At 37.8% G+C, this 27,257-nt stretch overlaps 1 protein-coding gene across 1 annotated transcript in view; it reads left to right on the forward strand.

Moving 5' to 3' along the window:
* The first annotated feature begins 422 nt into the window (after positions 1 to 422).
* Positions 423 to 27,257, forward strand: part of LOC139117712 (von Willebrand factor A domain-containing protein 7-like) — a 40,303-nt gene continuing 13,468 nt past the window's right edge. The window contains exon 1 of the mRNA XM_070680955.1: positions 423 to 579. Coding sequence (XP_070537056.1) covers positions 423 to 579 — 157 coding nt within the window. The remainder of the gene's footprint in view (positions 580 to 27,257) is intronic.

Consider the following 27,257-nt stretch of genomic DNA (forward strand, 5'->3'; position numbering starts at 1 on the left):
GACAAGGGAGATGAAGACTGGACACTGAAGAGTCTGAGCGAATCCATTCAACGAGAAATAAACGCCGACAGAGCAGGTGAGACTACTTTTGACTTTGAATTTGAACTGACCGATCAAACACCTGCTACCGCCTCTTTCTGACAACAACTCATCAGAAAACATCGAAACCACAACACTGTGCATTTTTAAAGAAGATCGGGCACAAACCAAGAAATTGCACGGTTGTCAACGACAAGCCCAAATGACTAGAAATCGTCAAACGAGACAAACTGTGCCACAACTGTCTTGGTGCTCATCGCGTTTCGGACTGCAAATTCAAATTGTAGTGTCAGGTCTGCAAACGCATACATCATACTGCTGCAATATGCATAGGGGAGACGCCAAGACACCAAGCAACAACGAGGGATGACGTTCGCACCTTGATGTCGTCCGATGTCAGCCGTAATACATCGGTGCCGCTGAAGACCGCCATCGCAGACACCAATGCCAAGGGATCAACGACTTCTGAATCGGTAACGCCGCTCTTTGATGACGGATCACGAAGAAGTTTCATCACTGAACATACAGCAAGATCAATCGGTATAGACTTTGACAAATGTGACTCTGAACTTATGAACGTTTCCGCACTTGGAGCGAAATCCACTGGTTTAGTGTAGTACGATCAATGAAGATTGCATAGATTACGGCAATTATACCTCATGGTGTAATGTTAATATACTTACCTCAGATAACTACGCCACTTAGAAATAACTTGAAATCTAGTGCTAATATTGCCAAATTACCATATTTGCAAGAGTTTGAATTAGCGAGTAAGGTGCGGATTTGTGCTTATTTACAGTGATGCGTTTCTAAACTCCATGTATTGAGTATGGGAGCTAATAGCTAAAGTGGCTAAAAACAGCTAAACAACTACCAAATTATCGTTCTAAACTTTAAAATTTGCCGCTATTTAGCTTGGGCTTTCTGGCGGGCAGAAAAAAAAAATTTGGGCGATATATCCGATATTTAGCGCGTCTAATTATCGTTCTAAACTTTATAAATTTGCCGCTCTTTAGCTGGAGCTTTCTGGCGGGCCACGAAAAAAATTTGGGGTGATATATCCGATCTTTATCGCGTCTAATTATCGTTCTAAACTTCAATAGCCTTCAAATAAATTGGGGAACTGGCCACCTACTAAACATACCTAAGCCTCTACTTCATACATTGGGGGGCTATATGACACAAAAGATCAAAACATTTAGTACTCTGCGTTTATTTGAAGTTTCTCATTTTCGTGATAATACCATTTATAATTTGCTGACAGAAATGACATAAACCGTAGCACATATGTAATAATTTGTATTACCACAGTGCATAGTATATTTAGTTTTTATTTGCAATTCGTAGCAGAGAAAGCATATCATCAAAACACTTTGATAACACTTTAAAGGTTGATGTGTTAACACTTTAAAGGTTGATGTGTTAAATTTTGCTATACAATTGCATGTTTACATTATTAGGATATCATCATGCTGATTGTTAGGTAAGCATTTGGCCATTCTTTGATAAAATTGAAATGATCTGTATTTTTTTACTTGATTCACAATATCTGATATTTCTTTCTGGCACTACATAATTTGGTCGGAATAAATGAACTCTAACGTTTTGTTCAGGGGACACACCTTGCGTTGTTTTATGATGCAAGGATCCGTTGTACACAGAGAGGGCGACACAGATGATATCAAAAAGTTCTGTCGTCCTTACTAGTAGTTCATGACGGACAGAAATATTCCTTCCATTATTCGCCTTCTAGTAGAAATTCTTTCACTGATTCATAGTGTGCCTTCTTGATTAAATTAAATGGTGACACTCATCATCTTGTAGGCCAATTTACATAGGGTGGAGAAGTGTTTTCGTAAACAAGTCAATTTATTGTTCAGTTTACGTTCGGCTTTGTTCTGGAATATCTTCTTGTGTAAACTACATGTTTGTAATGCTTATGTTACTATTCAAAAGTCCATTACACTACTTTTCTAAGTTTGAAGTAAAGCTGATTATTTTGATAACATGACTGAACAACATGAAACAACGTCCATATTTCGAGTGTAGTAGGTAGCCTACAGTCTTCAAGCCACATCCACGACAAGTTTGGTCCACAGTCATCACTCCATGAAAAGAGAGGGTAGTGTGAACTACTTTCAGTATGGATTTCCTGAAAGTTCACTCTAAGCTAGCAAAATGTTACTTAAATAAGCGCGTGTTGCTGAATTAATTCGCACTGAACACAATAGCGCATGCTGATACCAGTAGACTTTGACACAGCTAGTTAAGTCAGCATAACATGGCGAGAACACAATGCTGAGAAATGCAGTTTGACTTACGCGTTGCGTATAATTCAGGTTTTGCACAGATTCCGATGAAAACGGGTCGACTCACACACCCAACGCACACAGCCACATTAGCTAGAGCATTTTACTTTTGAACACAGTGATAAAAGTTTGAAATATTGAAATTTTAATTTGTATTTGAACAACCGTACAAACCCATGACGGTAAAACAAAAGTCAACGTTAACGTTGATTTCAGAAATCTGAATCTTTTCAGCAAAGTAGGGCGTATGTGACATCTGCTATCGTCTGTCATTCTGGAGTAGGTACTTTGGCTTAGTTTAGTGCATGTTTGTATGTGTATTTTGTTACATAAAATATCTCAGAATCAGACGGCAATCGATAAAAAAGAGTCAATTACACTTTGCTCACATTTGGTTGCATGTCGCAGGCCCGAGTAAGTGTACGTATTCATGATTTATAGCTTCTTTTGATCTTAGCTCGCCATATTCATAATGTCAAGTGCACATGAACACATTTTGATGCAGCGTTCATCGAATAATATAATGGTTGGCAACTGTGGAAATGGACACACACACACGTGTACAACACTATGCAGCATGGTACATAAAAACAGATGCAATCTGCCACACCGAAGTTTAAAAAGTAGCAAACGAATGACAGACGACATGAGCACGCATAACATTATCAGAACCTGATAAGAGCGCATAGAAATTGATGACGTTTCACGTAAACAATACTAACCTCTCTATCTGCAACAGGAAATTTCACTGTTCGTGAAAGGTATGACCACCTATGTAATACCTGTAATAGCCTAAAGTCAAGTCGCATTCGAAACTGTTAAGGAAAAGTCACGAAAATTCCTGATAACCGATTATGTGACTTCATCTCCTTTAATAGAATAATTACATTGCTGTATGATAGTTTTTGCTCTAAACTTGTAAAAAATAAAATAATAATAATACTAATAATGATACTAATAATAATAATAATAATAACAAGGCAGTATTGCTGAAGGCAATGAGTACTTGGGCCGTGATAGAGAAATTTTGAGGACAATATATACTCCTATTCAATATGGTCTTGAATTTCCTCCTGTCAATTAGGCATTTGATTAACAGGTTATTAAACAAAGCAATGGCATGACAATGGCAAAATATGTATAGCAACTTTTGTGGAGTTTGAGGCAGGGGTTCTTTATTTATAGTGGAAATTGCTTAAACTCCTTAAATATTCAAATTACAGCAAATTTCTTTTGTTCTCGATGGTAGATGTCTAATATTTAGATGGGCATATTTACATTTCTACCCTAGAGTTATCCCTATATACCAAAAATCGGACATCCAGCTCTATTGGCTTGCTCAGAATTAGATATGCGCATAATTAATGAGGTACAATATGTGGTGTCATAAGGTGTCCCATCATACCAAATATGAAGGGTGTAGCACTTGTGGTTACTGAGTTGTGGACAAATATATATATTTGAGGTCAAAGGTCATTGAGGTCACGTCACATTTTGTCAAAATAATTGTATTGCTAAGTTATTCCTATATACCAAAAATTAGACCTCTAGCTCTATTGGCTCGCTCAAAATTAGATATGCGCATAATTAATGAGGTACAATATGTGGTGTCATAAGGTGTCTTATCATACCAAATATGAAGGAAGTAACACTTGTGGTTACTGAGTTGTTGACAAATATATATATTTGAGGTCAAGGTCATTGAGGTCACGTCAATTTTGTCATAATAATTGTATTGCGAAGTTATTACTATATACCAAAAATCAGACCTCTAGCTCTATTGGCTCGCTCAAAATAAGATATGCGCATAATTAATGAGGTACAATATATGGTGTCATAAGGTGTCCTATCATACCAAATATGAAGGGTGTAGCACTTGTGGTTACTGAGTTGTGGACAAATATGTATATTTGAGGTCAAAGGTCATTGAGGTCACGTGACGTTTTGTCAAACAAATTATATTGTTAACTTATCCCTATATACCAAAAATCAGACCTCTAGCCTTCTTGGCTCTCTCAAAATTAGATATGCACATAATTAATGGGGTACAATATGTGGCGTCATAAGGTGTCCCATCATACCAAATATGAAAGGTTTAGCACTTGTGGTTACTGAGTTATGGACAATAATGTATATTTGAGGTCAAAGGTCACCAAGGTCACATGATATTTTGTCAAAATGTCTGAGATATCTGCGTGAACCGATGGACTCACTGATAGACTCACGGACGGATATGACCCAATCTATAAGCCCCTGGACTTTATCCGTGGGGACAAAAAAACTGTGTCACTGCATCCTTTAGGCAATATGAATACGATGAGAAACTAATTTTTATTTTTCTTGGCCTTATACATGGGAGTCTATGGAGAACTGCCTTATACATGGGAGTCTATGGAGGTGTAAACTAAACGTCCTCTAACACGGCCAAATTCGATCGCATTGTGAAACAAATCGACGTGCATCTGTATGGGGTTGGGTACTATTCTTGTGCAAAGTTTGAAAGAAATTGACTAGGGCATGTCTGAGATATCTGCGTGAACGGACGGACGGACGGACTGACATGACCAAACCTATAACTCCCCCAGGACTTCGTCCGTGGGCACTAAAAACAACGCAACAGTTATTACAGCTACACCGGCGGTAGGTTCATATCCAGAGCCCCGTACGGTCTGCCGCCGTCGCTTGAAAACAATCTCATAAACCTGGCCATATGGGCAACTGTGTATGGGCAGCTGGATACTTGACTTCCCGGAGAAGGCGAGCTGTCACGTTCAAGCTCAGGATTATTTGTCGATCAAATTTCAGTAGATTTACCTTACCTAGATGAAATTTTGTCTATAGGCTGAAATTTCGCCGAAGTTTGACAAAATTGCATCGATTTTTCAGGTTCATATCCGACATTTTTGAGTTTTGAGTGCAGACAGAAATAAGTTTTGAGGCAACATGGCTGCGACCCCATGTTGACCCCTAGTCCTGCGTACGATGCTATGTGCTACAGCTAACACACAGCATCGTACGCAGGACTAGCGAGAGAGTTGCCGACATCGACGGTTATCTACGAGAAGTGAATAAACGACTGTCATTTTTGGAAGCGATCGAGTAGCTGAGGTAGGCTGGGATACGACTTGGGCCCAAGAACGCTGAATTTCGGCAGTAATTTGGCTTTTTACGTCAAGTCCCAAAATGGATTTGAAGTCACCGACCCTACGTACGGGTCTTTGCAGGGCTGTGGTGGGCGGGCGATTAGCTGTAGCGGAACACACAGCATCGTATGCAGGGCTAGTTGACCCCAAGTGAAAATGTGTCGCGATCAAATCTTCCTATATTTTTCAGAATTTTCGACAAAATCATTGCTTCTTAAATCTTTGTAAAATATAAAATACTAAAATAAAAATGCGATGTGCCATGTCTCCAGATTTCTAAAATATCGTTCGTTGACCGTTCGACAAATACTCATTTCGCAAACTTGTGACGCAGTTGAAATTCAATACTGACCGCCAAATAATCTTAATGAGACGAGATCATTCTAGACATCCTCCAAATTATCCAACCATTCGCGTTAGAGTTCAGCTCGCTTAGAGTATCATAACATTCTTCGGCCTTCATTTAGATCAACCCTAATCTCTCCCATTTAGGAAATAAATACACAAGCTACCTTGACTAAACTTCGTGCACCATCCAGGACCAAACGCACTACAAATCTGTCTTGACGTCATCATCATCTCCTTACATGGTAATCGGCATACCGTATTTTTTAGCAAAGGAGACACAGAATACGTCGGAGTATTCAGTTTCAAAACGTATTACATTGTGTGATGTTGTCAAAAAAAGGTAATGTTACTGCAATGGTATAAATTACAAAACACAAAAGTTCAAATCAGTTTATTTTGGACTGGCTTTACCCAACATTTCATATTGTTTCTTATGCCAGATTTGACCACGTACTTACGGGCGACCCCTTTACATGCAAATTTTGTGTCAAATGGTGTTTTCTCCTGGAAAAACAAACGTACGATTCTATATGAAGGAGGCGAAATTTGCCCTCAAAACTCGAAACCACCTCTCATGGGGTGTACTTAGCTATTTTGAACGAGCTTCTCGAATCTGCAGCTCTATTTCGAAATGATGGTCTGGTTTTCTCAGCTCAAGGATAAGTGTTCTCCATCGCTGTGGGCATTACTATTCTCAACTGGGGGTACAGTTTCCAGTCGTAATGTTTTTCATTGTGTCCGGGATATAAAACCTTTCCTTTTCACACTAGTACTTTGGTTAACACTAGTCCACATCTTGTCAGCGATTAAACATGTTTCAAGTTTAAATGTTAAATTCTGGTCTCGAGCCCTCTTGTTCGACAAACTGAAATTACCCCTCCCACTTTGGCTCGTCCAGTGGGTGTAGCAAGGGTCGTGCCATCGCCTAGGAAACGGAGGGTGCATTAATTGTTGCATTTCGATGCACATTTTGATTATATTCAGAAGATTTTGTGGCAAAAACTCAGATAGAGAAGCATTAATATTCAATCTCACTTATTCAAGACTGGCTGAGAGCAGCACTTCCATTCAGTTAACATCATTACGCCATTTATTATGCCAAGAAAGATGAAGCCAAGACATTTTGCCCTCCCTGGTCTCAGCCAGAAATGGTTATACCTTACAGAGTTTTTTCCCACGGAATGAAAACAAAGTACTTGGGCTGAGGCCCAAGTACAATAATAATAATAATGATAATAATAATAATTATAAAAATGACGACAATGGATAGGTAGTGCATAAATATACACAGACACACAAAAAGCAATTCTGATTGGACTTTTCCTGACTAGCTCAGGCCAAGGTGTTATTTATTTTTAGGTAGGATCATGACTGAGACACCGGGAAGAGTTTGATAAATTCACATCTTCAGTATTGTTACGTGCAGACAAAACGAACGAAAGGGTGAACTCAGCACTTTCCGTTTAAACAAAATTTATTACGAAAATAAAACTACTTGCTAAGTCAGGGATAGAGTACAAGCTTTACAAGTGTACAGACTACTTATCTCAGCTGGGACGGCAAAGCTCCAGTCTCAGAGTTGTAACAGTTTGTCGGATGAATGAACAGTCCTTTGGCTTGCAGGCTTGAAGTTGCACAAAGTCCACAGTATAAATCCAGCGTTGGCAGTGAAGGTCTTGAAAAGTCTTGAGAATGACTACTGCTGGAGGTTTGTAACACAAAAGAGACACGATCCCAAAAGTCTGACTGGAAGCTGTGCACGTCCCTTTTATACCATTTGCTTACATAAAGACATATAAGAATAATCTAGAACTTTTATTGACATGCTAATTACTGTTCTAAAAGTATCTCTCTTACACAACTAATTAAATTTCTAGAACATTCCAAACATGACTAATTGAATTCAAGGTTGTGAGGTCATTAAGGGCAGTGACCTTGAGAATGTTCTAGACTAATTGAACTCAGGTCATGATGAGTGTGGGGGGAAATGACCTACATAACAATACGATTTAATAAAATTCCACTGTAATGTAATGCTTTTCATTTCGTTCATATAAAGATGTAAGGAAACAATTTTGTTCTCATATAATTTGCTTTTCAGGTTTGACGACGCTGAAGTCATGAAGGTAGTTGTATGTTTCTTGTGCTTGGTAATTGTCTCCTACAGAGATAACATACTGACATATGCGTCTACAAAACACCGTACGATTCCGATGAGCCTGACACGTAATACCCATCTGCCAACGTCTACGGGTATGACTAAACAAGTCCTGACTGCAGAATGGACGTCTTCAAATACACTTAACATGAAATCATCCGATAGCGTATATCGCAAAAGAAGTACTGCAACCGAATCCATTATTTCTCAGACATCTTTGACGCTTCCACTAAAATCGACAGAATTGTTAGTTACTGAGAAAACAACACCATTTGAAAGCTATTCACAGACTAAAAAATATCAGCAGATGTCGACACTTGACATCAATACGAATTATGCAGTCAACGACAAAAAACGTTGTCGATTTAGCATCGTCACACTGCCTTTACACTAATGGCGAAAGAATGAACTCTTGTCTCACACCTAACGGGCTCATCTGCAATAGTGATAGGACGGTCGAACGAACAGGGTGCGATTCAGCTGTGATATGTAGTTGCCGGCCTGCATGCCTAATGCACAACGACTGCTGTCACGATTATGAAGAAAAATGCTTAAATAGCAGTGGAACCTTTCCAAGAGTCGACAATATACGGAATGCTGATGTGGAATATTGTATGGAGACAATAAATGCTATTGGTGTTGTTGTGACATACGTATGCCCCGAAGACTGGACAGATAAGAAAATCAGACAACAGTGCGAAATTATCAGTGGTCAGTGTATACAATGTTTATTTCAGTTCCTTGACGTAGGCTGTGCGACAACAAGCTTTCTATGATAAATTTTGCATGATAAACTTCATATCGTACAATTTTTAAAAACTCAAGATCTATTTTGTTATATGTTCAATTGTTTTGAAGTCAAAAACGGGAACTTCGCGCCTCATGCGATCTATCTCATCGAAAATAATTTACCCTTTCTCATAAAAGCTTGTATCACAGTTACGGTCATATGCTCTACACTAGCCCATCGGTCGCCCTACCATCAACACAGAGGAATCTCTAGCAGTTTATTCCTTTGTTAATTTCTCCTGCATTATCTTAGCAAGCAAAGCTTGCTTTTTAAATAATTGTTCAATATGTGTGGTTCTTGTGTATGGTGCTATTTTGACATATTTAACGAACATTTTATCGGATACACGCTTGTTGACCACTGGTTTTGATAGATGTAGTTAACTAAATGTTGTTGAAATTTTGGAATGTACAATCAGAATGCCGAAACAACATTACGGAAGCGAAAGTCCATAAAATCGGTCACAAGATATTTAAATAACATATACACAGCGTGCACATGAAATTTTGCCACGTAAAATTTTATTTTCAAAGATCAAATGCTAGAATTGCTCTCTCGACATAACTTACGTCTATTTTTTAGCTGACGTGTTCACACATGTGAGCTAATGTCGTACCACTGCCTGCCTATCTGTCCGTCCGTGAGTGCGTCTGTCTGTGTGTCTGTTTACACGATATCCCAGGAGCTGCTGAACGGATTTGATACATAGATTTAGTTGACAGATTGCAAGGACCAATTCGATTTTAATTGTGTGGCACCCGTATTTTGTTTATTTCCATTATCAATGATTTTAGAAAAAACATTTTGTGAAATTCGCTACAGATGTTGAGCAATGGAAGACAGATTTACTTAAGATGCCTAGACATGAAATTTTAAAACGTAAAACTTTGTTGTCAAAGTTGAAATGATGCAACTTCGCTCTGAAGATGACGTAAAATGTGATTATTATTATTACTTAAATTACAGATGCATCTATCTTCACCGCAACTCCAGTAATGGATGTTACTGGCAGGGTGTTCCGTAACGTATACTGTGCCGTGTGTCACGAAGTGAACACGAGCAGCGTTCGGTATTTCTCGTTGGCATGGAAATGTCCCAATGAAAGACGCCTTAATCGGAAAATACAGCGCCATGCTGGAAACGTTTCCGCCACATTTCTGCTGCCAGAGGAATAGAAGAATGTCGACTGCTAGCAGGGGTCCCTGACGATCTTCAAGGAAATGTTTCTTCTTGTCCATATTCCATTGACACATGTTCGTCTACTTATGAAAACAAAATTGTTGTTGCTCTTTGTAATAACTACACATCACTAGTAAGTGTTGGAAGCAGCCAAGGTATCTATAAATTCCTCACGATGTACAAGAATGTACATTGCGCAATTTGCAATAGCTGGGATAAAATATCCTATATGTAGAATGTGGTATTCCGTCACCAAGTTGTCCATCCGTTTCACGTTTTCCTTCCCTCGATATTTTGTTTGACTTTAATGCTCAAGGTGTACAACAGGTGACAATAAATAGAAACACCTTTGAGCAACAGTGGAATTGTAGGGATGATGAATTCTTCGACATTTTACAGGAAAGATGTGTTGCTACAATTCGTTTCCAACAAGCCTTGTTCACGCCCAACCAAAAAAGGATCAACTTGCAAACTACCTTTCAATCTACCGTCTCTCCGTTCTTATCAGGTTCGAGTTTTCAAAACATGTCTTCAAAATCGCTCGAGAAGAATCCAGACCTATTATTTCTTGTCACACTTAATGTTTCATACCCATCAAAAAGCAAAAACTCGGTAGTAGTTGACCTAGAAAGAAATATGACAATACTCTTACAGAGTTTATTGGAGAATAATGCTTTTAACATTTATGTCTCAGAATATGATAATCTGCATCAAGTTAATATTTCTATTTTACTAATAACGTTCCAGCTCGAAGTAGAGTCTTCTTACATGAAGAATTTCCTACCGCTAGCTTGCACAAGAACTTTGACTAACATCGGTTTGAAATTTTCAACGTTTAATTTTAAACTTCATTACATTACATTTAAAAAACGGAATGCCACTTGCCATGGCAAAATGAAACAAATTTCTATAATGGGCGACAATTTCAAATACAATAATGATACTAACAATGAAGATTTATCGGCATCTATCACCTGGTATCCCCTTTATGACCTTCTATTTTTTCAATCTAAAATGTGCAGTTATGAATGGGAAAGATTTGTCCCGACCACTATAAAAGTAGAGTTGATGACCTGTTCGTCTCAGAACGAAATAACTCACAATGGGTCATTTACTTGCAAAGGAGGGTTGATCCTGAAGATACATGCTGGTGAATTTGAAATAAGTAATGGAGTACTTTCAGACGGTATATCGACATACCCGCCAGGTCAATATGTTTTAGATGAAGATCGCTCTCATGCCTATGTGTGTCATTTTAAAAATTCAAGGGCTTCTTTTTGGCACATTGGCTCAAAAACTGGCACTAAGCAGCTACTTACATTAATTGGATCAATTTTATCAATACTGTGTCTCTTCGTAACAATCATAACGGTATGTGCTTTCAAACAAATGAGAACTCGTCCTGGCAAGATTATATTGAACTTAGCAATAGCTCTAGTAATTGCCCAGTTGTTATTCCTAACAGTGATGGACGTTCAGATTTCATGGTTGTGTAAGACAGCTGCTATTTTCTCACATTATTGTTGGCTTTCTGCCTTCTGTTGGATGAGTGTTATGGCAACTGACATCATATATATGCGCACACAGTTGACAAGACCGATATCTGGAGATGGCAAAGTGTTTGTCTATTACTGCCTGTATGCCTGGCTACTACCATTTATGTTTGTTGGAAGTTGTGTGGTAATGGACTATTTTGCACCAAATGATTTCAAGATTGGTTACAGTGAGGGTCCTGTATGTTGGATTGGTCGGCTTGTTCCTTTGATTGTTACATTCCTGGTTCCTGTTGATGTCATTCTTCTTTTCAATACGATATGTCTTATTCACACTGTGTGCTCGATGCTCAAATCCGAGAGTACGATGAAAGAACATCGTAAGCAATCATATACCACTAAGTATGTGATATTCTCTTTGAAAATGTCTACCGTAATGGGCTTGACATGGATTCTCGGATTCCTCGATGGTTTTCTGCAAGACAATGTTTTGGACTACATTTTTATTGTTGCTAATTCTTCACAGGGTGTGTGCATATTCGCAGCTTTCCTATTGCGCATGCGTACAATCGGGTTGTACCGTGGTGTCTGTTGTGGTACCGAAAGTAAATAGGTAAATGAACAAAATATAAATAAGTGAATAAAACCGGCGAGAAAGTGTCACATTTAAAATTCATTAACACACAGCAATCTACGATCATTTAACTCTACATAATTTTTATGATCTCCCTTGCAACCATTCGAATAGAATGACATCAGCTCCATATGACTAATTTCATTAATTAATTAATTAATAAATAGACTACAACCCGAACTTGTTTGAACTATGCCGGCATGATGGTCTCCATATCTTGCTCTACACTCATGAGAATGAAGTACATTTTGACTGCATTTCAGTTATTTATTAAGTCTTTTAATAGTGTTTACCGTCAGGTTCCTTTATTCAATTGAACACAACGATAAGATCGAATTCTGCTATTGTTGGTTCTCTTTTGTTATGTTTGCCAAATTATAGTGCAACGCTGAAATCCAAACTATTTCTGAACCTGTAGTTAACTCGTTGCTAAACGTTAGTTAGTCGTTTTGGTATGCCATGACGTAAAAACAACAAGTTTACGATAAAAGTTTTCACACGATAAAAGCTTTCATAACATAAACATTTTTATAGATAAATGCTGCGTAAATTCCTCGCTTATATTTAGCCAATTAGTATTCAAAGGACACTCAACGGTTGATTTTGTCCTTGTTCACAAAGCTGTCTTCTGTTGGTGTTTGAAAGTGATGCCGAAAATGTCTGTACACAGATCCTAGATATCGTTTCTCTTGAATGCTTTGTCAGGTCGCCAAATAGCAACGGTGTCTATATTATGTACATGTGCCATCAGGGGAGAATAGAAACGCCTGACAGTAACTTCAGGTCATAAAATACAAATAATTGCTAAATTCGAAGTCTTGGAGTCATTATTTTGTTAATTTTGTCAACGACCTCTCACTGGTCAATTGCTGATAGGAGACAATGAAGTAAAATACCCTAAACTAATGAATTTATATCATATTATATACATACGTTTCCCTGAATGATAATAACACTAAACATTAACAAGATTTACCAACCCCAAACGAGGTTCTTCGGCTTTGCTCAGTGCAACTTTGTATCCTTTTACTTACTTTAAATATCTCAAAATGTGACGATAATCAATGAATGCGACCAACAATACAAAACGAAAGGAACACCAGTGTTGATCATCAAGTCTATGGTAAAGCGAGCATAAAATCGTTCTCGGAAAAGATGTACATAAATAGTGACAGTTTTACTTGGAAAATGACTGCCAAACAACGAGAGAGCGCGTAAAATCAGCAGAACATGATAAGAGACCGCAGGAAGTGATGACGTATCCGCTCTAACACGTTCAGTTCAGGTAAGTAATCTTAAGTACTTATTAAACCTAGTAGAAACGTTTAAGAGCGGATTTTTTACTAAAGTTGAATCACTTTTATAAACTATAATAATGTGATTTCTTGGTTATGCTTCTCAACAACGTTCATATGGCATTCCATGTGGTCTAGGACCGTAGTAAAATATGGTATTATCATTATCACGACATCCACGATGTCTCGGCAAGAACTGTATATTGTGATGGTTTAACATTTCTTTTTTCGTTATTTTGCAAGATAAAATGAATTTCCTTGTTACTAATTCGATGTTTTCGGTTAATATGCGCCTAAAATTTGAAAGACTCAAACGTTTGTTCAAGGTGCATTCTGGTATATACTGCCTATTATCAACTTATTATCAACTTTCTATGAAATAACTAGTCAGATAAGAGGCGCAGAGTTACTCTTTATGAGAATGAAGGGCTCAAAATGCATAATATATTTGTCATTCACGATGCCTTTTGTGCATCGTGGGTACGTATATCATGTGATTTTTCGTCAGCTAAATAGAAGGCTTTGCCAAATCATTGGCGCAGCTAATACGGTCCAGATCTCTTGATTTTTTTACTTTAACAATGTTTCTTGTTGTCCCTTCTGGAGAGAATTCCACTTTTCTATAGAAGTATGGTCTCAGCCTGGCATAATGCGGGAGGTGGGAATGTCACTTTCTGGAAGCCCTTTCATCCAGATATCGTTATCAAATTATGGAAAAATTGTCTTTTACCCGAACTGGATTCATTCAGATGTTATTTTTGTCTAGGATATTGTTGACGATCACGGAAAGTTCTTGTACCCAGCTCTACTATATGCCATATGTCTTCAATTAGCTCATGTACCTTAGTCAACCTGTGTTTTCATTATTCGGATTGTTATGGTCGTAGTCTATGAAAATATTGATTTACTAACAAGACTTTTGGAGGCCTGGACACCAAACTTGACCCCTTGTTGCGACAAACATGGCTCTTGCACGTGATAATATCTATTCTCTATGGTATGCCAGGCAACAATGACAAGATAAACATATTTAATCATGAGTCCTGAAACGTGAATCATAATTTACTCAACATGTGCCGTGTGCGTAAAGTTTGAGTCAACCTCAAGTGAAATGCTCGTTCATTTATTTATTATTAACCACCTCTCTTCTAAAGTATGTAAAATCGATTCTGTAGGGAATGCCTGTGTTTTTTCTTTGATAAAATACAGCGTTCAAAAAATAATGCAATAAGAATCGTTAAAGGTCTAAAGAATTTAAACAATGTGTTAAAAGCGATGGTAGGACTACATTGTCTGCCTGTAAAAGTGACTGTAAAATTTAAAACAATCTTATTAGTTTCACTTTACTTGGCATAACATGGCCATTCACCAGCACATAACAGACATGATTGATGGAAAACATAATTTCACGTAAACAATCAGCATTAGGAATCTTGCTGTACCATGTTCTTTTAATGGAATTAATGATGGGGCAATCACCATTCGTGGACTTCAACTTTTGAATTCTATTCCAAAACAGGTGGAATGTTAAAACAACTTAGAACAATTTATATCATGCTAGAGGCACATATTTCCCAAAAAAGCCACAATCTGTTGTGGTTTCGATAGTTTTTGTAAGACTTGCAATTTTAAGGAGCTTGAAGAACTGTACGTTAACACTGAATTTTTACTGCACATTTAAATATAACTTGGGATTTTAATCCACTGTATCTGTATCTGAATATATTTATGACAAAACCTATTCCTTGGCATTTAAGCTTAGAATATATATATATATATATATATATATATATATATATATGTGTGTGTGTGTGTGTGGTGTGTGTGTGTGTGTGTGCGTGTATGTGTGGTGTGTGTGTGTGTGTGTGTGTGTGTGTGTGTGTGTGAAACGTTTTGTTCATGTTAATGTAAATTTGCTGGTATCATCTTTACATGACAGTAAATATACTTCGTCATTCTTGTCAAATCCGCCCGCTTAGTCGAACATTGTGGTTCTAGATGGTTGTCGTACGATTTTCAATGGTAAGGAGCTTTTAGAACTGTACGTCGACACTATATTGTACTGCGCGTTTAAATACGACTTTGGATTTTAATGGACTGTATGTACATGGCTTTTGAATATCTTTTATGATAGAAAAGGCACTTAAGAATTAAATGTTAAATTCCGCTTCATTAAAGCTAAAATCTATATTATAGACGTTCGGTAATGTTAATGTATTAGTGTTAATATCATCTTATGGTTTTTAGATAGTTGCTGTACGATTTCAATGGTAAGAGGTTTTAAAACTGTACTTCGACACTGAATTGTATTGCACGTTTAAATATCACTTTGGATTTTAATATTTTGTATCTGTACAGGGCTTTTTGAATATCTTTATTATAGAAAGTGGCTCTATAAGAAAATAAATAAATTTAAATTCCGTGCCATTAAAGATATATTAGACGTTCGGTAATGTTATTGGAGTAATATCATCTTTACATGACAGTCTTCTTCGCCAATCTTGTCAAATCAACCCGTTGCGTAATATGGTTTTAGATAGTTTTTGTACGGTTTTCAATAGTAAGGAGCTCTAAATTGTACTGCACGTTTAAGTATCACTTGGATTTTAATGTACTGTATCTGTACAGCGCTTTTAATATTTTTTATGATAGAAAAGGTGCTTACGAAATTGAATAAATGTTAAATTCCGTGTCATCACAGCTTAGAACATAGATCTTTATGATGTTTCGGTAATGCTAATACCATCTTTACATGACAGTCATTATTGTCAAATCAACCCACTACGTCGAACAATCCTGTCTTTCACGGTAAAAACAATTGCATACTTGATGATGATGATGATGATGATGATGATGATGATGACTTCTTGTCTTGGCAAGGCTGCAGCTTGTTTCACAACAGCTTTTAGCAGGACAGTGGGAATTACAGATTCTTGGCAAGCTGTAATTGAAGTTGTGCTTCCACGGCTCGGCCTATTTCAAACGCAATAGGAAGAAGACCAAAACTGCTGTGAAAGACATGGGATTTTGTCAAAAGTTAGAGTTACTTTACGGGTAGCTTTACGCAAAGGACAAAATAATGAAATATCTAAATATCTAAATTTCCTCCAGCAATTGTATGCCATGGTTCATCATTTTTCTGTCTTCATTTAGCAGAGGCATCCCACAAACGTTTGAGTCGGTAGGGGTTCTCATTATTTTGGCGGAGGCGCAAGAATACAGTGTCTTCATTCGGGGTTCAAACCCACAACATATGGCATCCAGTCACCTACACTGTAAAGTTAAGTGTTCAAGGATAGAACACCAATTACACGCCTTTTTGTAACACTTTTTGAACGCCTCTAGACGTTCAGAAATTAACACTACGTGTTCAACCAACGTTCAATTTTGAACATAAGTGTGCAGATTTTGAACGCTACGTGTTCATCAGACATTATGTTGAACACCAGAGTGTTCATATCTGAACACACGTTGCACGGGAAATGTGTTCAAAAAATTGAACGCTTTTACGCGTTCAAAGGGCTGTAACACTTTTGAACGCATGGACGCCGTTCAACGATAAGTGTGTTAAAGGCTAGAAACATGATGCGCGCTTGTTGAACACCTTTAATTTTGGCGTTCTCGGGTGTTCAAGCCTTGAAATAACATGACAGACCATTGATATCCAGTAAAATTATTTTATTCTAAAAATACACGAAAACATTTCTAGAGCAAAATACAATAATTTACTGTAAAATGGGCAAATAACATTGCAACTTTGTATGTAAAGTTTGTCACAGGAAAAAAACACAGTGTTGACACTTCCTATCAAAAACATAAGCAATAAAAATCACCATATTGTGGATGACGTTTTATGTTCATACTTGTTTAAAATGTACGAAAATCATCTGAAAAAGCTCAAAATTTGGCATACTTATTGTGTTGAAAAGACGTATATGTATGAAATGTATACGTTTTTGTAAGATGGTTTCTTAAAGACATTTCCTCTTGTATAGACAATTGTAAATTTTGAAGAAAAAAGAAGTTAGTCAAGGCTTCTCTGGTTCACATGGTATATAGTTGTCAGCACTAAAGTAAACACAACATGTCAAGTTGTCAAAGTGTCACAGTAAGGCACAACATGCAGAAAGTGGGGAAAGTGGGTCCTTGGCAGGGTAAAACCTATTTCCTTGTCCAAAAAAGTCATTCATAAACAAAAAAGTTTGTTTGTTTGTAATATCTTTCAATAAACCTGAAATAAATGGGTGACATTTCAAAATATACTCCTCAGAAATTTAAACCATTCATAAAGATCTTTCAAATTCTGGTGTACCCTGCTATTAATTTTTATACAATTTTTTTTACCAAAAATGGTAAAAATCACCCTTAAAATGAAAAAATGAACATTTCATCATAACTTGAATATATCACATTCTGGTAATCCCTAATGTCTTAAAAATGTCTGAAATGTCTTTAATGTCCTAAAAATACAAAGTTGCAAATTTCTGCATAATTTGAACAATCTGAAAAAGACTATCAGTAGAGATCTATGTCCTAAATATCAAAGCTGTTTGATTAGCATTTTTGAAGTAGATTTTTAAAGATTTTTGACCAAAAAATGACAAAAATTGTCATGAAATATAAAAATTTGAATATTTCATCACAACTAGCACAAATTTGACTAAGGTCATTTTTAGGGACATGTTTACCAAATATTGAAGACGGCAGTAAAAGAGAAGAAGATTTTTGCCAAAGAATAGCAAAATTAGCCTCAAAAATATAAATTTGCATATTTCATCATAATTTGAACATATCTGATTAGGGTAATCCCTTGGGACCTGTAATCCAATTATTAAAGGATTCGTACAGGCTGTTTTGAAGAAAAGCCTTTGGATGTACAAATTTGAGGACAATGCTACACATCCACATATTTAGCTGACAGCAAAGCAAAAAACCACTTGCTAAGTACAAGAGACGTGTTGAGCTACAATACAAAATAATCTACGGTTTGGTAGCAGGCTATGATCAAATAAAAGTTACAAGGGCATAAGCTTTTAAAGACGTGAAGTCTCCTTCGTCAGATGCAAGGGGTGTGATGAAAAATTGAATCAGAAAGTGACAGAAAATTCAGAGTGAAAATTTCAGAAAAACCAGTAATGCAGAGTGGACATTTTTACTCTGAATGGTCTGTCGCTTTCAGCTTTAATTTAAATAAGGAAGACTACACGTCTGTGAAAGCTTATTCTCCGGCAACATTTAGTTGATCATAGCATGCTACCAAAGCTTGGATTAATTCAGAACAAAAATACAGAAATTTATCAAAATTCAGTTACTGACCCTTGGAAGTTTAAATCTACATTAGAGATGAACTGAGGTTCTCAAGCTTGTTTCCAGACAGCTACCTGTACACTCATCTTCTTCGTTATCTATACCACCAGCTTCTATAACAATTCTTCGATTTTCAGTTTATCCAGTTTTATACCAACTTTTTACATCCTGAAAAAATGCAACAATAGGTAATATGGCGAGATGAAACTTTAAATGAAAGACAAGGGGCTGATTAGGTTAAGGAAAAGGGGAGACTTTCATGTACAGTGCCTCTCTTCAATACTGTTACATAATATTTGCTGCTTCTTGTCATCAACTGATTAAAATAAAAAAGCCAAACTCTCATATGCTGAAACAATACATTGTATACTCTACGATGTTTTACATGCGATTGTGTTTACTAAAAGACATGTGTTAGCTGCTATTACGCAGCAGTACTATGCAAGGCGTATCGATCGCTCTCAGGTCAAGGGTTATAGCTACAGTTGTGTTTTGATGACCCTTGACCCGAGTGAGATCGATCGATAGGCTATGGCCAAAAGTACCACTGCGTAGTCACAGCTAGTTGTTGGTATAGCAGCCACGAAAGAAAAAAGGTTTCTTCACGTAGTTAAGCTATTTCAAGGTACAATACAATTAATTTCAAAGGACGATAATATAGATGCTTCAAAAATCTAATACCTTTTACTATTTTGGAGAGGAAACTTACCCTTTCTGGTCTTGCTTCTGCACGATCACGACTTCAGGGTTCGCTTACAAGAAAAATGTCGCAACTTCCGTTTTAATGCATCATGGGATAGGAAAAGACACCAAACTTGAACACCAAGTGTTTAGAAGTAGAACGCCTCTTGCACGCCGATGTTAAAATTAAAACGTTCATGGTGGTTTTCTGATTTTCTTTTCTGATTTTTAAACTTTCAACCCGTAATAAACGTGTAAAATTATTTTGTATACTTCCTTTTTTAGAAAAAACATGCTTTCAGCAATTGTATGCCGGAAATAATTTTCATTTAGTGTGAAATTCGTTACACCAAAATCCGTGTACGTTTACCTGACAGTGAAGCAATAGTAAATTTAATATAGCCATTGTAAAGTAAAAAACACAAAAGACTGTTAATTGTTTCACAGTATTGTAAAATTTCTGTGATGCTGAGTTTTTGAACACTTGAAGAAGATCGTTGTTAACACATAGTGTTCAGGTTTAGAACATCATTGTTAATATTATGAACACTGGTGTTAACAATATGAACACTAGGCGTTCAAATTTGAACACTGACATGTACATTTTGAACGCGTAAAGACGCGTCTAGCGTCCGCTATTTTTACAGTGCACATGCAGCGGAGAAGCAACAGACTGCAGAACCGCTCGGCCAAATCCCCACTCTCAAAAAAGAGTGGTTCAACCACCGAGCTAAGTTGTTACGTTTTTCTTGCTGCGTCCTCTCCACACGTTGTAGAGTTCAGAAGCACTCACGCTCGCACACTCAACTATTACACATCGCACAAAAACTTTATTTCGAAGCAATGAATTTATACATCGCTTAAAGTGGGCGAAATATATCCTCGGTGACAATTCTGTCCACCAGCAGAGCTACTAACCAAGGGTAGAGAATACAGTGTCTTCAAAAGAATTTCCCGGCCCACCCTGGCTATAATAACTGAACGCTCCCTTACGTCTACGTGAAATGAAATCGTGTGTTCATATTATACACGGTAATGACTTTTGACTACGCCAACTGCAGAGCGAGCAAACGTAGATAATTATTCTACTTTATGACTTTAATAACAAAATTGTAGGTGAAACATTATCAGGCTATGCGTTCAATCGATAGTTGAAGTCTCGAACATTACAAGACTCAAGAGAATGGTGACATGTTCGGTGTTGTTGATCAAAAATACTATATTGACAATAGACACTTGAAATTTCGTTGTTTTTTGCGATATTGGGTTCGACAGTTGAGAACGATGTGTAATTGTTGATAGTTTTTTGGTAGATTAATTCAAGGCGCTGCTTACCCTTACGCATGTTGAGTTGAATTGTAAACTCCATTTTGTCTGTTTGTAGATTATAAATAAATACTGAGAATGGAATGTGCCCTTGGTACCTTTTCAATTGTCTTTGTTATGCCAGGTAATTCAGTGCGCGTGTTGTTGCCAATACTGTAAAAGTACAAAAATTGCAGACTTTATCAGGAAAATGTACTGTTGACAAGGCTTTCTCCGTACGTTCCTGATCCGGTGTCTCAAAAAATTTATAATTTTATTTTGTTATCGGAAACATTAGTGAAATGTTACGTACGACTTTAAAAACACAAATATTTATTATTTATTTATTTGATTTTTCTGAGGCTTTCGGAGATGTACTCTTATAGGTAATTAAGAGCGAGGGCGAGACTTTGTTAATTTGCCATTTTGTGTACATTTGACAGCGGAAATCATCAGTATCAGTTCTGGTAGCAAATGTTATTTCAGTGAGGCTGGTTCCGAACAGTAGTCCATATCCTGTTAATCTTACATCGTGTTCCGATAATGGCTGGCTTAGGCTGATCTGATGGAAGGAATCTTCGAAGAGTCAATTGTCATAGGTCAAAAGATAGATGTAGGCCTATAGGCAAAGGCCGTATTCCCATTTTCCTCCATACACCCAAAGCGTCTTTTAAAGCTTGCACCGGCGGCACAATTATTTCAAAGGTCAACTTAAACTAACCAATTTCATGATTTCCCGATTATTGGATATTTTTGAAATTTATTCTATTCGGGGACTGACAGTTAATTTTGACCTTAACTGAAATTAATCTGAAAGATTACACAGCGCCAAAGAGCTTATCATATTATACGATGTCTTCATAGAATTCATTAATGCTTCCCTGTGGCTGTATTCACAACCGTTCTAAGGGGAATTTCAACTCAATTGCGACTCTGATGGAGTACAATCGTAGACTGTTTTATTAACGACTCTGTCGCTGTCGCGGCTTTTCATCTTAACTTGCATCCGACAAGAGCTAAAGAGTTAGCATTGATCGGAGGTCGGCCGGTATCATACGCGTTTCACTTCTAAACATCTTATGCTGAGCTGTAATATAATTCCACCGTTCTAATCAAGGTAATGCGAAAAGGCAATTGACCACCTTCTATCCTTGTTCGGAAGATGCGTTTGTGTTTATCTTATTAAAAAGTTCAAAATGGACTACTGAACATTTTGTGGGGATATTTATGTTCTAGGATGTAGGTGCCAATCATTAACTCTCTTTAACAGTAAAGTGGCCACGGGTGTAAATATGAACAAAACTTAAAAAGTTCTTTCCTTGATGTCAAGACGTAGGTCACGTTATGCTTTGTGTAGCATTTCCATAACGCTATATAGGTCACATTAAGATTTACATACTAATACCAGGGCATTTATTTTAAACAACTGCGTCGTTTATTCCACTCGCAGTAGAAAGGATTTCCTGTCGTTATGTGCTGACTACGCAATTATTCATCTCAGATCTTACGAGGTACCGCAGTATGGCTGGCGAAAATAACGGGAGAAGAGGAATCTGAAGATTGTACGTTGGTCTAAAACCTTCAAAGCTACTTTTATGCAGTACCAAACATTATGACTACAATAGTTATAAAGTATATTCCTAACCAAAGTTGCGTCCGTGCTGCGTTGCCGCACTTTTTGACAACCTATAGGCATGGTTGTCTTCTCTGTTGTGAACAGCAGCAGGATAATTCGGGTAAATTACTCTCACGCACCGTGTTGCAAAAGTCTTGGAATAGGAAACATGGTGTATATTGGTATGTTTCTAATTGCAGGACTAGGACGAAAGTTAATGCTCAGATATATTCGATGTTATATTGACCCGAATAGCATCCCCTGTCGTCATATACATATGTTGCTGGCAACAGTGAGTGAGTGAGTGAGTGAATGTGTTATTTAGAACTTCAATTGACAGAGAGATAAATTCAATGATTGATATGAGTAAGACCATTTGCTTGACGGTGGTTTTTAAATCACAAAGAATACTTCTTGTTCAAGTTGAGCAGCAGACAATTCGTAAAGTCAAATCCGAACAACCTAAAACACACGAGATTTCATAATTGAATGGCGTACCAGATCCCCAGCGTGTTACTTGTTACGAGAATCGTTACTATTTGAAAGTATCGCATGAAGCCAAACTGTATGTTCTAGAGCCTTTTGCATGTTTCTCTATCACAGATATTTTAGCTCCGATTAGAAAGTGTGAGATGTCTTATCAGTTTACGCATCGCCCTGAATCCAGAAGGTCCTACTCTATCAAGGATCATTCTGTAGCAGAATGAATACAATCTTTGAGATGTCTCACCGTCTTTACCAGTAGCGAACATGTTTGTCAAATATTATTTGTAGTCTGTTTTTGGTTTTCTTGTATCTGTTTACAGTCGTAAGTTTTTATTTATTTACTTGTTTGTATATTGTTTAGGGGGTCTTTTATATTCATTCTCATTTACATTTCTGTATGTATGTATGTATGTATGTATGTATGTATGTATGTATGTATGTATGTATGTATGTATGTATGTATGTATGTATGTTGCTTATAATTGTTTATTTGTCTACATATTAAGTATTCAGCCTGAGTCCCGTGTTGGTAAACATTGGTGATAAATGATAGTAAAGTTGACAATATGTTAGTAATTGATTGCTGATTCAACATTTTAGCAACCAGGAGGTGCCATACGGAGCGCATGAGCTGTGTCGTGGTTATCACCCAACACAGCTACACCGAATTGCGCATTTACGGTTTGTGTAGCTCATCGATATTACAAGACTGCAGCTCAACATTTTAGCATACTGGCTTGTATATCTATGATTATGGCAACCGAAGAGTGTCATACGGGGCACAACAAGGCCATGCCGTGTTGTTACCAGACGTAGCTACACCGGAGTGTGTGCTGTAGTTGTTTATAGTCGCCTAAACATGGCTGAACAATGGAGGTAAAAGCAAGATACATCCATGATTGAACTTCTGTAAGTAAATGATTATTTATGTCGCTGCCTCAGCGGAAAAAATAAGCACAGCAAAATAGCATGTAGGCCTACAGGCAAATGATGCAAACCTACAGTACTGCAAAATGTTTCTTTTGAATAAAATATACTGTGCATCAAAAATACATTTCTTTGAAACGCTCTTGATTCAATCAATATAAAGACGTTGGGCTGCATTAACACAAAACCAGTTGGAGGTGGCTGTAGGAATTCAGGGGGATTTGAATATTTGGAGCAGTAGAGGGGGACTTGAAAGTTTCGCTCTACCTGTGCGGGTACCTGAAAATTTTTTGTTCCCCTTTTTACGATTCCAAGGTTTGATTGGTTGTTCAATGAAAATTTAATAACGTTTAAATGTTTTCCGATTGTTCTATTGTTAGTAATAATTAAACAAGATCGAGAAGCACTTTGTCGCATTTCATTACTTTTGTCTCGAAATAATCTAAAAATGTATGAATTTTTGTAAAAAAACAGCAGAAGCTGCAACTGTTGATACTTTTTCAGTATTTCAGTATATCAAATAAAGTTTCTTGCTCTCTCCTTACACCTTACATCTCCTTACATCTTTGTACACAATCGACCTTTCTAGATATTGTAATCATGTACACGTATCGTGATTAAAGTAACGAATCATGATGTACCACTCGCCTGTATGTGCGCTATAATTGGCCCCGTACACGAGTAATCGGATAGCACCGATCAGCACGAACAATATACATACCGGAACGATTTCGACCAAACCACCACTCGACCAAACCAAGTTAGGGACCGTTCACTTTTTACGGCCTGGGGGCGGCAAAATCTTGTCGCCGGTGTTCAAAAAAATGAAGAACCCCCCTGCATTTTTCGTGAAAAAAAGATGACACCCCTCTTTGTAACAAAAAAAATTGATTACCCCCTGCCCCCAACGGCTCAAAAATAACCAAAACCCATATGTCAAATTTACCCGCACGGTTTTGATTTGAACTCCGGTGCGCGGCGCACTTCATTCGTGTGGCAGAGATGCCAGTGCACAAACTTCCAAGCCACAACCATGCAAACGTCTGTTAAGACAACTATAAGGCAATTTTTAACTTCATTCCCATAGACAACCTATGTCCATGGACATTGTATAAAGTGAACTTTATTGGAGTGGTTCGCCAAAGGCAGCCCTCCGGTTAAGAATGTCATGGGCCATTACGTACAGTAAACTTTATTGGAGTGGGCCGCCAAAGGCGGGCATCTGTTAAGAGGGTCATGGGCCATTATATTAAAAGTGAATTTTTTGTAGTGGGCCGCCGAAGGCCGCCCACCGGTAAAGAGGGTCGATCATGGCCATTGCATGAAGTAAAGTTACTTGGAGTGAGCCACCATAGGCGTCATCCCGTTAAGAGGGTCATGGGCTATTACATAAAGTCAATTTAATGTAGTGGGCGGCCGGTAAAGAGGGTCGATCATGGCCATTGCATGAAGTAAAGTTACTTGGAGTGGGCCACCAAAGGCGTCATCCCGTTTAGAGGGTCATGGGCTATTACATAAAGTCAATTTAATGTAGTGGGCCGCCGAATGCGGCCGGTCAAGAGGGTCGATCATGGCCATTGCATGAAGTAAAGTTACTTGGAGTGGGCCACCAAAGGCGTCATCCCGTTTAGAGGGTCATGGGCTATTACATAAAGTCAATTTAATGTAGTGGGCCGCCGAATGCGGCCGGTCAAGAGGGTCGATCATGGCCATTGCATGAAGTAAAGTTACTTGGAGTGGGCTGCCAAAGGCATCTTACCCTTAAGAGGGTCATGGGCCATTACATAAAGTTAATTTGTTGTAGTGGGCCGCCGAAGGCGGCCCGCCGGTACAGAGGGTCGATCATGGCCATGACATAAATTGAACTGTAGGTATTATGATTTGAAAATGTTGTGACCCCCCCCCCCTTTCCTACCAGTGAAAAAGCGATGGCCCCCCCTTTGCGGATTCCAAAATTACGATGAACCCCTGGATTTTGCCGCGCCCCCCGGCCGTAAAAACTGAATGGTCCCTTACAGTATGCATATTGGATGATAATTGAATTAGAGTCCAGGCTGAAAGTCATTTGTCAGGGTACATATTCACAGGCTGTGTTGGCAAGCTGAATACTGGACAATCCAACATGCTGTAGAAAGTAAAACAAGAATGCAGTTGGATAAACTGAATAAAATAATAGTCAAAATATTTATTAATACAGCTACTGCCATGCTACTGCCAATGGGCAATGTCATTGTCACCGGCAGGGATAGAAATAGCTCTGACTATGAAGTAACTGAAGAAGAGTTCGGGTCATGTGACGCTCATGACCGTGAAACATACTTATAATGACACAAGATCAGGCCAGAAAGCAACACATGGAGGACCATGAGACTTGAAAGTTATCACGGATTTTTGAATTCTGGCATATGAGAATAATCAAATATTAAAGTAAAAATTTTCAGAGAATAAAACGTTTATTTGATGGAAGGGCTTAAGCTTCCATGTAAAACTTATAAGTCGCATCTGATGTAGCCAAGAATTCACAACTTGCATACTCCTTCATGATCGTTATTTTGTGTGCTCTTCATCAGGCACCATTGGCCTGGCCAGATCTAGTCGGCTTTGACTGAAAAAAATTAAAAAAGTCCACCAGTACTGAAGTATTTAAAAATGAATCAATTTAAGAATTTGCCTTAGGAAGATAGTTCTGTAAAGTGCCAATAACAGATAGTGTTGAACATCTGCTAGTACAACTGCCCAATACAAGTTTATTTTTTCTTTGTGTGAATCCCCAATGAGTATGCGGCTATATGATAATGCGGGGGACTTGACAAATTTTGATCAGATAGACGGGGTGGACTGGACAATTTTTGAGGGTAATGGAGGGGGTCTGAAAACAATAAGATTTCAATGGTCCACCACTCCCCATCCCCCGCAACGTTATTTGTGAACGCAGCCTTAAGATCCGATTATCATATTAACAGCACGGAACAACTGTAGGAGTAGTATCAATACGCCGTGAGCGAGTTGTCAAAATTTCTAGTCGTCCATCAGGTGATCACGGCGTTCGCGTTTAGAGTACGGAGCAAATGCCAGACAACCTCTCCGTCAACATGCACCATCTGCAAAGGTATACACGATTTAGAGGCTAGCATAGACCACGAAATGTAGCTCAGACAAATTTACACTATTTTTCGAAAACTAATCTCAACGGCGCGAACACTATGTAACGTTGCGCCCGACCCCCGCGGGTTGCAATGCTTACGGAACCCACAGTAAGGCGACCATCTTCGAGCTAGCTATTTCCGCAAATTATTCACATAGTTCTATAGGAATATACAGCCGTTACACTCATGTGGTTTCGTTTTTAGTAATATTATTGTCATAGTAAACTTCACCCATGTGTTAAACAATATACTTGGAGACGGAGGAATCCTCTTTCATAGAGCCTTTTACATCTAATTCTTTTTCTTGTGTCAAATGAGATTGACAAAAAAATAAAAAAAGTGAAATAATACCAGAAAGTTATAGTGATCATATGGCTGTAGTTCTTTATTTTGTGTATAGAA

Source organism: Ptychodera flava, chromosome 18 (genome assembly GCF_041260155.1).
Source record: "Ptychodera flava strain L36383 chromosome 18, AS_Pfla_20210202, whole genome shotgun sequence".
NCBI classification, from domain to species: Eukaryota; Metazoa; Hemichordata; class Enteropneusta; family Ptychoderidae; genus Ptychodera; species Ptychodera flava.